Source organism: Poecilia formosa, unplaced genomic scaffold (genome assembly GCF_000485575.1).
Source record: "Poecilia formosa unplaced genomic scaffold, Poecilia_formosa-5.1.2 Scaffold155, whole genome shotgun sequence".
Taxonomy (NCBI): Eukaryota; Metazoa; Chordata; class Actinopteri; order Cyprinodontiformes; family Poeciliidae; genus Poecilia; species Poecilia formosa.
In genome coordinates, this window is record NW_006800094.1 from 1,256,592 (window position 1) to 1,270,054 (window position 13,463).

The following is a 13,463-nucleotide window of genomic DNA, read 5'->3' on the forward strand; positions in this document are numbered from 1 at the left end:
TAATACACTAATCTGGAGTTAAAGATGGCAACCCCAAACACAAGACTATGTCAAAAAAAACAAACAGTCACTCACTGGGAAGAGGATCTCTATCCTCTACTTATCCTGTCGCCACCTGATCCCTCTGGCAACTGTTCTCCTTGTGCCAGCGTTTGCAAATCAAATCATTTATTTATTGCTGGTCTTGATGTGTACCAAATTACTTCCTAAATAGACCACTACTCCTTCTGGGCATTTGACTGTAACCAATGCAATTATTCCAAACTAAGCAAACCTGGGCACTCTATATAGAAAGTACCTCATTGGCGACTCATCAAGGTGGTCACAAAATAACCAAAAACTACATCTGAAGTCTTTGAAACCTCACTTTGAGGTCAGTGTTTTCTAATCCAGTAAGCAGAGAAAGCAAGCAAAATGGCGTCCGTGAGAGGGTTCCAAGTTCAAAATCACTGCTGAACGAAAAGAATGCAAAGGTCCATCACATTTCACAAAGGTCTCCAAGACTTTTAGGAAAATATTCTGTGATTGGACAAGATTAAAGAGAAACCTCTGAGAAAATGTTGCTTCTCATTGGATCTAGTGCACAACTAACACAACATTTCAGATAAAGAATATCATAGCAACACATTCTTCATTGCTATAAACACACCCTCCCTGAACTCTCTGCCTTTGGGTGCAGAGGTTTTTTGCAACCCCTCACTGCATCCATCTAGATGCAGTGTGGGATATAATTTTTATCCTCATCCTACCTGATGCTATTTCATCTCATTACAGGGCAGCGTCCCCCCACCCCTCCTTCCTCTGGGTGAAGGGCTGCATCCTGAGGCACCTAATTGTTTGTTTGTGTGTTGTTCTTGGATGGGTTGGACTAAAATGTGAATTTCCCTCTGGGATCAATAAAGTATATTCATTTTAGTGAAACATGGTGGAGGTGGTGTGATCCTGTGGGGCTGCTTGATGCTACAGGATCGGAAAAACTTCCAAAAATCACAAAAAGAGAATATCTTCTCAAAATAATCAATGAAAATCAGATTTTGTATTTAGTCAGTTTGTTGTTGTCTGACATTAAGGTTTAAGATTTAACAGAAGAAATCTGTCAGTGGGTTTAAAAAATTCACAGAAAGATGTTTTGGTGAAAACTAAATCCTTTATTAGACAGTCATTTCATTCCTGCATTGTCATTTTCACACATACATAGGTTTCTTATTCGGAGAATAAGAAACCTATGTATTTTAACACAACCATAGACATACTTCCAGCTTTGATTTAACAGCATCATTTGCCATAGTCAATATGAAATCATATGGGTTTTTTTTTATTATATCCTGGGATGTGACAGGAAGCACGGTCAGAAATCTTTTTGGTGAGACATAATTTCATTCCCATGTGTCTTTTTATCCGTCACATGCTCTTTGGTTTCGGATTCCTGCTTTTCGACTTGTGACGAACAACTGCGAGGGTAGTGAAGAAATTCCCCATGAACAGAATGAGGAAGCAGGCACCACACACCCGGACCTGACATGGCATGAATCAACAAAATAGCAGTGAATATTAATATTATAATATATTTCTATAATGCAGAGGACGATGGTGGGAAAATGTCATGCAGCTCTGAATTTTTATAGACCTTTTGTGCTTAGATTGAATTTAAGTATTAACACAGTTTTATTCATTCATTATAGTCTGGGGCTGTGAATGATGAGCATACGAAGGATAAGGTTGTTACGAAAGCAGGGAAAGAGTGACACAGCAGCATTTATCAGGACGACATGCAGCAATATCTGGTGTCTGAGTAGACTGACCTGCCATTCCCTGCAGTCTGGGAGCCGAGCCATTCTGAACAGAGACACACCATTCAAGAGCTGCCAGAACTGAAGACAAAACAAAAAGATGAAGCTCTCAAGGGAAACAGGAGAAGCATGCGTTTTAGTGGATCTTCAGTGTATATTTCCGAGTTACCCTTAAGGATTTCTTGTGATTTNATCCACTGGATGAATGACTGCCGTAGCACCCAACCGCCAGGCTTAGCAAGTTTTCTGGGGAAACCTTGAGCTGCATATAAAAAGAGTTAATTGCATGATGACGTAGTGATGAAGATCTTCGTCACCACCTTGAATTTAGCAGAACAGAAAAATAAATGCACAAACTCACGGGGTATCAAGCTTCTTAAACTCGGGGATGGGCTCCGGCTGCTTGCGGGACATGAACCAATAAATGACGAGGCCCACAATCAGAGAGAAGAGGAAGAGGTCCAGGTTGCTGAAGAGAGGCTCCTCTTCGCCTGCAGTGTTGGTGGCGGTTTCTGGGTCCATGTCGGCCATCTTGGCGCTCAGCGCTACAATACGAAAGAGAAGGAAAACATTTTCACTAAATGAAGGATTACTGAATACATGCAAAACACTTATCGACTATTGTGCAAGATCAAATTTTAAAAGTTTTTTTTTTTTTTTTACACAAGCTACGCATTTCTGGAAATTAAGCAATCTGTAAATACAATCTGTTTGTTACAGCCTATTTCAGCTTCACGGCTCAACATCCCTGAGGATTCAGGAAATTCCTGAAGGGAACATGATTGCCAGCATATGTTGTAAAACACAATGAATGCTTTTATGCTAAACTTCTGGATAACGCGCCTTACATTTGGCTCTGCACAACCTAACATTGTAGCCCAGTGTCCTGGATAAGCGAGGAATCTCCAGTCGTGCACCAACGACATCAACTCGTTAACGCTGAGCAGGAGAGGACATCGTGTTCTTTCAGTTTGGGACGAGAAAACAATGAGTACAGGGTTTGTTTGTTTTTTTCCTAACCTCCGCATTTGGCTTGATCACTACTCCAAAAAGTGACACAGCAAAAGCAAACAAAAAAAAAAAAAAAGAAACATGCTGGACAAAGTGCTGGCTCTGCACATGTGCAGACTGTTGCTGATTCACTGAAACATTAAGTAAACCAGTTTATGAGGCGTCTGCTGTTCATTTTAGCAGGAGCAAAAGTCACAGTGGGCTTAGGTTGCATAATGACGTCTGGTTTGGACAAAAGAAAACTCCTTCCTGTAATTCCTGTATGGAATACGTCATTATAGACCATTCTATGGAGATATTCACTTCAGAAAAAAGATTTTCTGGATTATATTTTAGCTGTTATCCAATCTGCTGCTTGAGCAGTACAGAATACTGACATTTAATAAACAGTTAATTAACAACAACAACCTTTTTTAGCAATCTTCTGATTTACATGTGATATGTTCCAATTGTTCTGTAGTACTTTAGAGGAAAAATAGGCAAACCTTCACATTATTAATCAGACAAGACAGAATCTCGCCTTTCTCCGAGTGGACCAAACTACACTGTGAGCCAATTCAGATTCAGTCAGGCACTTAAAACCATGGGAAATAGAAGCCATTTAAAAAGGAAATTGTATTTTCCCTCAACATGTCAGAACATGTCTGATTCATTCAGGGTGTGAGAGTTGGCAGCCTTTTTACACAAAGTTCAGGTAAGAATATAGATTCTTTAGGAATACACACCAAGTGCCGTTTTAGTAATGCCAGCAATGCCAATTGGTAATACTTGTATACTTGTATGTTACAATATGTACAAGCTTCATAATTACTGTCCTTTTAAAAAAAAAAAAAAGGATTAAAACCCTGTTATACAGCAACTACTCTCTCATATAAGTGGTGTAACATTAGCTTTTGTCTAAAGAGAAATAGTTAGTGACAATAAACATGCCAGCAAAAAGACACTAAATACTGTCCTTACAATCCATCTTGCAACTTTTTAAAGAGAACTCGGCTTGTTAAAACTTTACAGAAAATTCAGAAATTGGTTTCCAACTTCTGAAGTAATATAGCCAAAAAAATATTTATGCATCAGTAGAAATCTGGTCAAATTCAGGTCAAAAATCTTTATTGGCCACTATAACTACTATCAAATTTATAAAAGATATCAATATGTTTTAATTATAATTACTAATCAGTATTAAAATTTAATAATCGACACTGTAAGCATCTTACAGATGTAGAAATTAATCTCTCAACCAACAGAAATCTAAACTTTTTATAAAGTGATGTACCATAGGGAAAACGCATAGAAAACGCAACAGCATCAAGGTATTCCCACAATGACAAGATTTCCTTGGTATTTTTGAACAGCGTTTGGATTTAGGTGCCTTCAGATGAGCTCTATTTGGTCTGTGGTTGCCACTAATAAATATTGTATTAATTACCGTGTGCTTTGTTGTATATGCACTACTTTGCTATTGATGCTTGTTTATACATCTGTTGTCATGGTTTCTTGTTTCTGTTTTTTTTCCTCTCCCTCTCTTTCTGCAGGTGTAGAAACAGACTTCTAAGAGTTAGCTTGTATCGTCTTTATCCATCTCCCTCTTTCCGTTTTAACTTTTTACCACAAACCTCTCTTTTTTTTCCCATTTTTATTTCAGTGCCCATAGAATTTTAAAAACCCAAAGCAATTTCAATATAGCTGGCTAGACAGAGCAATAACGCTTCACTTGTGACAGTAAATTTGTTGGGCTCCACTTTGACATGCAGACAACAATTCTGAGTGCCACAGTGCTGGACAGGACACCCTATAAGTCAAATAAAATAACAATGGTTAATACAACTATAATAAAGCTGTCTAACATTTTCTTATTGTGCTAAACTTGAAGCAGAAATATAGACGTACTGGAGTTAGTAGTTGTCAGGTAAATCAGTGTAATAGTTAGAATATGTGGTTTATGCAGTTCTACTCTCAGGTTACTAGTTGTACTAAGCTTATATTAGCGAGTGGGTCTCCTGTCATGGTGACCAGTCTGCAGTCAGCTTGCCAACTGTAGTTTTAAAACCGAGCAACTTTAATAAGAGTGGTGCATGGTCCTAACTTAGTTAATGCAATGGCTGTAAATATTTCTGGACTGTCAATTCTGCCTTTCTTGTAAGCAAGAACAAGTGTAGGGATTTTTCTAACAGCCAGCAAACTATCAGTTCTCAACAACAGGTGGGGAAGGAGCAGAGCCGGATTAATACTCCAAGTTGCATACAGCCAGAGAAAAATCTGGCCACTGCAGCTCTCTCTGTGGCAGCTCACTAAAAGGACTTTAAACCAAAGACGCTGCACGAGATAAAATAAACACCATCACTACAAATGACCAAGTCATGCCAGCTAACCTCAAGCATAGTTTAGTCATCTCTCCCTGCAGGATTAATTACCAACCATTTAAAGGCAACCTCGGTACACCACAGCAACAAAGTGCCATAAACCATTAGCTTACTGGTTTTCATTCATGGAGATCATAGACTGAAACCAGTAAGGTTGGTTCAACAAGGATAATAAGTCAGACCCATTTCAAACACAACTCGGTGTTTTCATTTATGACCCTAATCAGGTGAGGGACAAAAAAGTCAACAATACCCTCCCTGATCAGCTACATAACCTCTGCTGTTGGCTGACACGATCACAAGACAATTTGGTGGAGAGTTTAATTATTTATCACTTACCTCAGATAAATGGGTTTCTACAGCTTCTGTCAAAGCAATAATAAATATTTACTTATTAGCAAGCAGAGGCGGTTTACAGAGCGCCATCCTGCAGCTCCAAATATTAGGAGAGAAGCAACTTTTGATTTGTCGCCAATTGTGCAACAGTCCAGACTATGACGCCGGTTTCCACCGGCTTTTGTAAAGTCCCACGTGTTTAGAGCTGCGAACCAGATTTTTTTTAAAAAATCTACAGTCACTCTTTTTTGCGTCATGTCTTCACTACTGGGAATAAAACTCGTATGTTGGATCTGAAACGAATCGACAAGGACCGGGCTATGACTAAGTCCTGGATTATGAAAAGTGGCTGTGAAAACTGCACTGAACGCAAACAAATGCATAACCCTGCTTCATACCCTGACACATAAGTGTAAATTATTCCCCTTTAACCGTGAAGCGAACCGGAGCTACCACGAACTAATGCCCGGTTTGCGTAACACTCGGGTCTGAAGCTAACATGTCGCTAAAAAGCTCAAAACGTTTCTCCGCAGTGTGAACCTGTGGCGTTGCGGTGAGTGTTGTCTCTCCCAGCAGATTGCCGCAGAGTGAAATTGTCCGTAACAGGCTAGAAAATGTGAGCAAAGAGCGAAGCTTACCTGCTGCTCTCCTCTTTGTGTTGGACTCGGACTGGACTCAATGCGGAAGGAAACTTTACGCCATGAAGGACCAAACCAACTCCGTCCAATCAGCGGGGGGTGGGTGTGAGGACTCGTCCAGTCCGAGTCACTCCGTCATACTCAAGTTTTCCCTTTTAGGGAAGTTACAGATCTATTTGTCATGTTTTAGGGTGGACGTTTTGCTTATTGTGCAAGTTTTTAATTCCTAGTTATTTGTGTTATTTTACTATTTGGGAGCGATCAGCGGGAATCTCTCGTCACATGTTATTAAATAACTGTCAAGGAGCAGCAGGCAAAGGGTCATGGTTATGCAACTCAACCAGCTGAACTGAGTTGGAAGGCAGATTCATCAAAGGCGTCCTCCTCCAAGTTAAACACTGTTTATGTTCACAATGTCAAGGACGTGAGGCTGATACAGCCCTGCTGCCTGATGTGAGGCCTTCAGCCTGCAGGCACATCTGTATTTGTTTTACTAAACTGAAATGTAAAATGTACAGCACAGTATGTAACAACTTTTAGATGTGCCTCAGCTGCACCACACCTGAATAGAATAATTAGGTCATTAGCAGGCCTCTCCACAGGAAGGAGGTAGTTAAGCCATTTCATTTCAGTGTTTTGTACCTGTGGCACATCTAAAAGCTGCAGGATAGTGGCCCTTGAGGACTGGAGTTTGACTAGTGAAAAGAGACGCTCTCTGCAGTGAGATTTTTAGCTTTTAGGTTGTTTTATAGGTGAAATGTTTCTTTCACAAATGTGTTTGTCAGTTAATTCCAGGAATCCTTATGGGACTTTCTAGGTTTCCTTTTCCTTAAAGCAAAACAAGAAAAATTAACCTTGATGTTTTTAAACTGAATTCACTTTCTACTGACACATTGAAACCTCCTTCATTTATTTTTACTTTTGAGATAGTTTTTTTTTTCAAACTGTTGTCCTTTTCACTTAAGTCAACAATAGTGCTATAATTCTGTAAAAATTACAGGGTAATTTCTTTTGAAAATGACTATTAAAAACCAATAACTTTTTCATCTTTGCAATACAACCCATAAAAACTGGTTAGGAGGTTAAGTAATATACCATACAAAATAAAACTTTGGTATAGATGTGGTGCAAGAAAAAAAAAATCACACCTCTAACATTTGTCAAAAAAAAACTGTTTTAATTTGGGGGAGACTTCTGACATACTTGAGATTTTGAACTTGAGATGATAAAACATAGTTCAGGTTCCTTACAAAATAAAAAGCAGGTAAACGTACAGTGAGAATCACTCGCCAACTTTAGCTTGATCAGACAACCAGGGTAGCACTGCAATACATTTTTGCTATGTCTACAATTGTGCACACATTTATTTTCAATTTACAATTTTATACAAATAAGCAATATAAAAACATGTTCAGAGTGCAACCAAACACTAACTTAACAGTCATTAATAAAAGGAATGCTTTGTACTTTGCAATATCTCAAAGTACATTTTGTAAGACTAACAATTACATTCCTGTTTAATCCATTCCTTTATGACTGCTTCTCTATTTTATTTATTTTATTTGCATTTATTTCCACACTGCATGTGTGGTTATCCATGTAAGAGTCAAATTCAAGCTTAGATCATAAATTTTTACTACAGAGGATAAATGGAAACTGTATGATATGATCCAACAACCGTCACGCCTCTGACCTTTGTCAGAGTTCCTCAGTACAACTCATTATGCACTTTAGATCAATAATTATGTCAACTAATTACATTTTGACATGTAGAACTAACTAAGATGTTTCTTCTCTATAATACACTAATCTGGAGTTAAAGATGGCAACCCCAAACACAAGACTATGTCAAAAAAAACAAACAGTCACTCACTGGGAAGAGGATCTCTATCCTCTACTTATCCTGTCGCCACCTGATCCCTCTGGCAACTGTTCTCCTTGTGCCAGCGTTTGCAAATCAAATCATTTATTTATTGCTGGTCTTGATGTGTACCAAATTACTTCCTAAATAGACCACTACTCCTTCTGGGCATTTGACTGTAACCAATGCAATTATTCCAAACTAAGCAAACCTGGGCACTCTATATAGAAAGTACCTCATTGGCGACTCATCAAGGTGGTCACAAAATAACCAAAAACTACATCTGAAGTCTTTGAAACCTCACTTTGAGGTCAGTGTTTTCTAATCCAGTAAGCAGAGAAAGCAAGCAAAATGGCGTCCGTGAGAGGGTTCCAAGTTCAAAATCACTGCTGAACGAAAAGAATGCAAAGGTCCATCACATTTCACAAAGGTCTCCAAGACTTTTAGGAAAATATTCTGTGATTGGACAAGATTAAAGAGAAACCTCTGAGAAAATGTTGCTTCTCATTGGATCTAGTGCACAACTAACACAACATTTCAGATAAAGAATATCATAGCAACACATTCTTCATTGCTATAAACACACCCTCCCTGAACTCTCTGCCTTTGGGTGCAGAGGTTTTTTGCAACCCCTCACTGCATCCATCTAGATGCAGTGTGGGATATAATTTTTATCCTCATCCTACCTGATGCTATTTCATCTCATTACAGGGCAGCGTCCCCCCACCCCTCCTTCCTCTGGGTGAAGGGCTGCATCCTGAGGCACCTAATTGTTTGTTTGTGTGTTGTTCTTGGATGGGTTCTACTAAAATGTGAATTTCCCTCTGGGATCAATAAAGTATATTCATTTTAGTGAAACATGGTGGAGGTGGTGTGATCCTGTGGGGCTGCTTGATGCTACAGGATCGGAAAAACTTCCAAAAATCACAAAAAGAGAATATCTTCTCAAAATAATCAATGAAAATCAGATTTTGTATTTAGTCAGTTTGTTGTTGTCTGATATTAAGGTTTAAGATTTAACAGAAGAAATCTGTCAGTGGGTTTAAAAGATTCACAGAAAGATGTTTTGGTGAAAACTAAATCCTTTATTAGACAGTCATTTCATTCTTGCATTGTCATTTTCACACATACATAGGTTTCTTATTCGGAGAATAAGAAACCTATGTATTTTAACACAACCATAGACATACTTCCAGCTTTGATTTAACAGCATCATTTGCCATAGTCAATATGAAATCATATGTTTTTTTTATTATATCCTGGGATGTGACAGGAAGCACGGTCAGAAATCTTTTTGGTGAGACATAATTTCATTCCCATGTGTCTTTTTATCCGTCACATGCTCTTTGGTTTCGGATTCCTGCTTTTCGACTTGTGACGAACAACTGCGAGGGTAGTGAAGAAATTCCCCATGAACAGAATGAGGAAGCAGGCACCACACACCCGGACCTGACATGGCATGAATCAACAAAATAGCAGTGAATATTAATATTATAATATATTTCTATAATGCAGAGGATGATGGTGGGAAAATGTCATGCAGCTCTGAATTTTTATAGACCTTTTGTGCTTAGATTGAATTTAAGTATTAACACAGTTTTATTCATTCATTATAGTCTGGGGCTGTGAATGATGAGCATACGAAGGATAAGGTTGTTACGAAAGCAGGGAAAGAGTGACACAGCAGCATTTATCAGGACGACAGTGATGCAGCTATATCTGGTGTCTGAGTAGACTGACCTGCCATTCCCTGCAGTCTGGGAGCCGAGCCATTCTGAACAGAGACACACCATTCAAGAGCTGCCAGAACTGAAGACAAAACAAAAAGATGAAGCTCTCAAGGGAAACAGGAGAAGCATGCGTTTTAGTGGATCTTCAGTGTATATTTCCGAGTTACCCTTAAGGATTTCTTGTGATTTTTTTTTTGTTTTTGTTACTATTAAATATTTCAGATCATTACTCAAATGTTAATATTTGATTTAAAAAAACAAACTCATCACAATTAAAAAATGAAAAAAATACAGTTTCCAAATGAAGATTCAATTTATTTTTCAAAAATGGAAAAGCAAAAAAGAAAAAAAAAGAAAAAGCAATTGCCCAAGATATATTTGCTCCTGCAATAAATTAAACCTAGTTTAAAAACAGGTTTTTGTATTCTACTATGTTACCACACAGATATTAAATCTCCGATGGATCTATTCAGCAGCAACTAGATTTTCACTGCACTGTGTCAAGGAGACAAAATTATTATCACCCACATTAAACTCTCACCCAGACTCTCAAATTCCCCTAATTTTCAAGCATTGGTTCTATGACACTGGTACTTTTCACAATTATTGCTCAATTCAAACCATGACAAATCATAATTATCATTTGTCGCTAACCTTGCGCAAACTGGTTCACAGATTCTACTCACATGACCAAAAAACAGGAAGGGCAAGAGAAACGTCAGCCCTTTCCACATCCAGGACTGGAATCCCTCTTAAAAGAGAAGAAACGGAAACAACTTAAGATGCTTCTTTTTTTTTTGTTCCCATACTTAGTACACTTTTATTTTATACATTTAAAACCATATGGTACGTGTAGCTGCGTTAATCTGTATTTTGTGTCCTTGATGTGTTTACATCTCACCAACAGTCAGATCCATGTTGTGTCTTTCTCCCAGCGTGCGAAGTCTGTACAGACATCCGCTCTGATAGTAGTACTGCAGACACTGAACAAAATCTAAAGGAGGTTTCATGACGAAAACAAACTGTGAGCATGTAGGAAATCAGAACCATGTGGTTCTTCTGTAAAAACTTTTAGCATACTTTGATATAAGGAGTAGGCAAGAAATTGGCCCCTGAACGCCTGGTAAAGGATCCCGTCTGGCCTGGAGATGTAAAAGTTGAGAAATGTGACGTTTGACGAGAACAAATGCAGTTTGAGAATTTTTTTGTTGAAGGTCTTTGTTTTTATGCTGAACTTACCATGTCAGCATCACACCGGACAGAAAGGCTGAGATGTAGTGGTGAAAAACCCACCATCCTTTGATCCTGATTTAAGATACATCTCAATCAGTTTGAGTTTCAAGTTAAGTCAGAAACGCATCAACACATCTTCACCAGTAGCGCCAGTAACTACAGAGAATTGGGATTAACCTGGATCCATTTGTGATGAGGACGCTTTCTCTGATAGTTAATGTGCCGTAGAACCAAACCAGCAGGAAGTTGAAGATTGCGTCCAGAAATCTGAAGCAAAACATTATGCATGAACATAAAATGTCCCATCGCTGTAAATATACTGAAAACGGGTGATTTCACATGTAACATCGTCTGATAATGTTTGCTTCACCTGTAACTCACGAAGAATAAACATACGAAAGAGAGCAGCAGTAAGATCACTGTAAGGCACAGCTTGAACTTCTCATATTCATCCTTGTAGGCAAATCTGGGAATGATGGGTTCGCACAACATTATACAACAGAATAAATGCATAACTTTGTTATCTGATTAAGAAAAATAAAATAGAAAAGAGTCTTTGCAAGATGAAATTAGAAAAGAAATATGTTGCATTTAACAAGGAAATCTGAACTCTGATGCTTACTTTGACTGCTTGCTCAGAAGAGTCACATTCACATTTCCAAGAACCAGACTGAGGTATAACCTGCAGTTTGAAACCAAACCATGGTGTATTTGTTTAGCTTTTGAACACCACGTTATAGACCAGTTTATAATCAAAGTCTTCAACTTAAAATATATCAAAATTCATGTCGTCACCCATTTTTCTTGGGAAGGAAAGCATCCATTTCAGAGAAAGCATGTTCTTGGGTCTTGACTTTCTCTTTTATGTTACCTAGAGTCTTTGCATCATCTGCTGATGATCCCTTTGTGCACCTAATACAGAAAAAAAAGAGTAAATATTATCATTATCAGCTGCTTTTAGCTGACGGTGTATTTGGTTCACCTTTTATCCCTCTAAGATATCTTCATGCAAATTTCAGGGTGTGTGGATAATTACTTATTGACTTGGCTGGACATCTCCTTCAGTCTTTTCCTCTGACGGGCGATAAATGATGAACAGCTGCTCTGGAGTTTGGAGATTTCATCCAGTTTCTGTAAATATTTTTTGTGTGTCTCCTGGGGAAAACGGCAATAGAAAAGGTTTAAATGTACGAATGACATAACTCTAAAGAAAATGTAAATGCATAAATAAGTAAAAAGCATATGTAATGTGTGGCAAATTAGCTTGGTTGCTAGTTAGTGGATTTTAAAATTCATCTTAAAAAACTGAGTGTTATGGATTTTGCAGAATTGGACAAGATACTATCAGCTGACAGGATATTTCTTACCTGAAGCGTCTGAAAATCTTGCTCCAGAGATTTCCATTCCTCCTGAATTTCTTTCATTGACTGAGGCATTTTGTTTCCCTAATATTAAACCAAAACCCAGCTAAAAAATAGCTGCACCGGCTAATTGTTTATGCGCTACGAAATGCCTAAAGTAACTCTGCTATCACGTAGGTGTGAATAATTTCTCCATCGACTCTGTGTTACGTAGATTGGACTTTGACTTGTACTATCAGTCACTGAATCTGATTGTCGTTATTGTGGACTCTTGTACAATGCGAGGTCAGAAGTGTTACCTTTGCTTCAGTTCAACCATCAAGTTAGACATTGACCTCATACACATCTAAAACATTAACATAGTTTGTTGGAGACACAACTGCACATTAGCAACATCTGGTGGACTGGGAGAACCTCAATTCTGCAACTGAGGCTCAAAGTTAAGATGTTGATGACCCAGAGCTTATTTATTATAGTAACAGCCATATTAAATTCAGGCTTTTAATTCTTAAGTATGATATAAATTTGTTATAAAAGTATTACTGATTGCACTTTAAAAATGAGGTAACTTTATGTTATTAAAGATAAAGTTTAAACAGTAATGATTTCTTGGTTAATGTCAAGTTGTCATAACAAAGACATTTTGAATAATGTCAACTTTGTATTAAAAGTGTCATAATTTACAGAATGACGCTTTATGACAACAGTCATAAATATTCATGAAGGCTTATTCATGTTCATGACATGTGTTATGTCATGTTTATGACAGTGTCATGACAGTCTTATTCACCCCCCTTCAAATAAAGTGTTACCAGAACTTTTGACTCAAGAGTGAAGAGCAGCGAGGATGGAATGGCATGTCTTCAGTCCTGTTCTCAATTGAACACTCAGCAAGGAGGTGCTGCTGTTTATGTTAGAGCAACTACTAACACAATCACACTGGCTGACTTGCCAGAACGGGATGCCATCCCACAGCAGTGTGTGACTAAAATGTGTGACCAGCATCCAGCTGGGTGAGCTTGCTGTCTCTCCCAGCATGAAAAGGAGGAGGCAGGCTAATTGTCTCTCTGTACTATTCTCCCTGTTTTAAGCTGTCAATATAACTTGTTTGTTCAAACATCAGTCATCCAATTGTCCTGTTTC

The 13,463-nt window shown here is 38.2% G+C and overlaps 1 protein-coding gene and 2 long non-coding RNA genes across 3 annotated transcripts; all 3 read right to left on the reverse strand.

Moving 5' to 3' along the window:
- Window positions 1-1,131: 1,131 nt before the first annotated feature.
- LOC103146290 (uncharacterized) lies at window positions 1,132-1,885 on the reverse strand. The gene is made up of 2 exons (XR_477112.2): window positions 1,803-1,885; window positions 1,132-1,515 (listed from the first exon to the last, which is right to left on the reverse strand). It is a non-coding gene; the product is annotated as an uncharacterized LOC103146290 (long non-coding RNA).
- Window positions 1,886-2,151: 266 nt separating this feature from the next.
- Window positions 2,152-6,627, reverse strand: LOC103146291 (uncharacterized). The gene is made up of 2 exons (XR_477113.2): window positions 6,136-6,627; window positions 2,152-2,335 (listed from the first exon to the last, which is right to left on the reverse strand). It is a non-coding gene; the product is annotated as an uncharacterized LOC103146291 (long non-coding RNA).
- A 2,433-nt stretch (window positions 6,628-9,060) lies between these two features.
- On the reverse strand, window positions 9,061-12,588 carry LOC103146293 (transmembrane protein 120A). The gene is made up of 12 exons (XM_007564155.2): window positions 12,327-12,588; window positions 11,996-12,114; window positions 11,755-11,871; window positions 11,582-11,641; window positions 11,330-11,425; window positions 11,137-11,226; window positions 10,966-11,031; window positions 10,807-10,868; window positions 10,628-10,720; window positions 10,413-10,477; window positions 9,737-9,805; window positions 9,061-9,445 (listed from the first exon to the last, which is right to left on the reverse strand). The coding sequence occupies exons 1-12, from the start codon at window positions 12,393-12,395 to the stop codon at window positions 9,332-9,334; spliced, it is 1,020 nt and encodes a 339-aa protein (XP_007564217.1). The 5' UTR covers window positions 12,396-12,588; the 3' UTR covers window positions 9,061-9,331.
- Window positions 12,589-13,463: the final 875 nt, after the last annotated feature.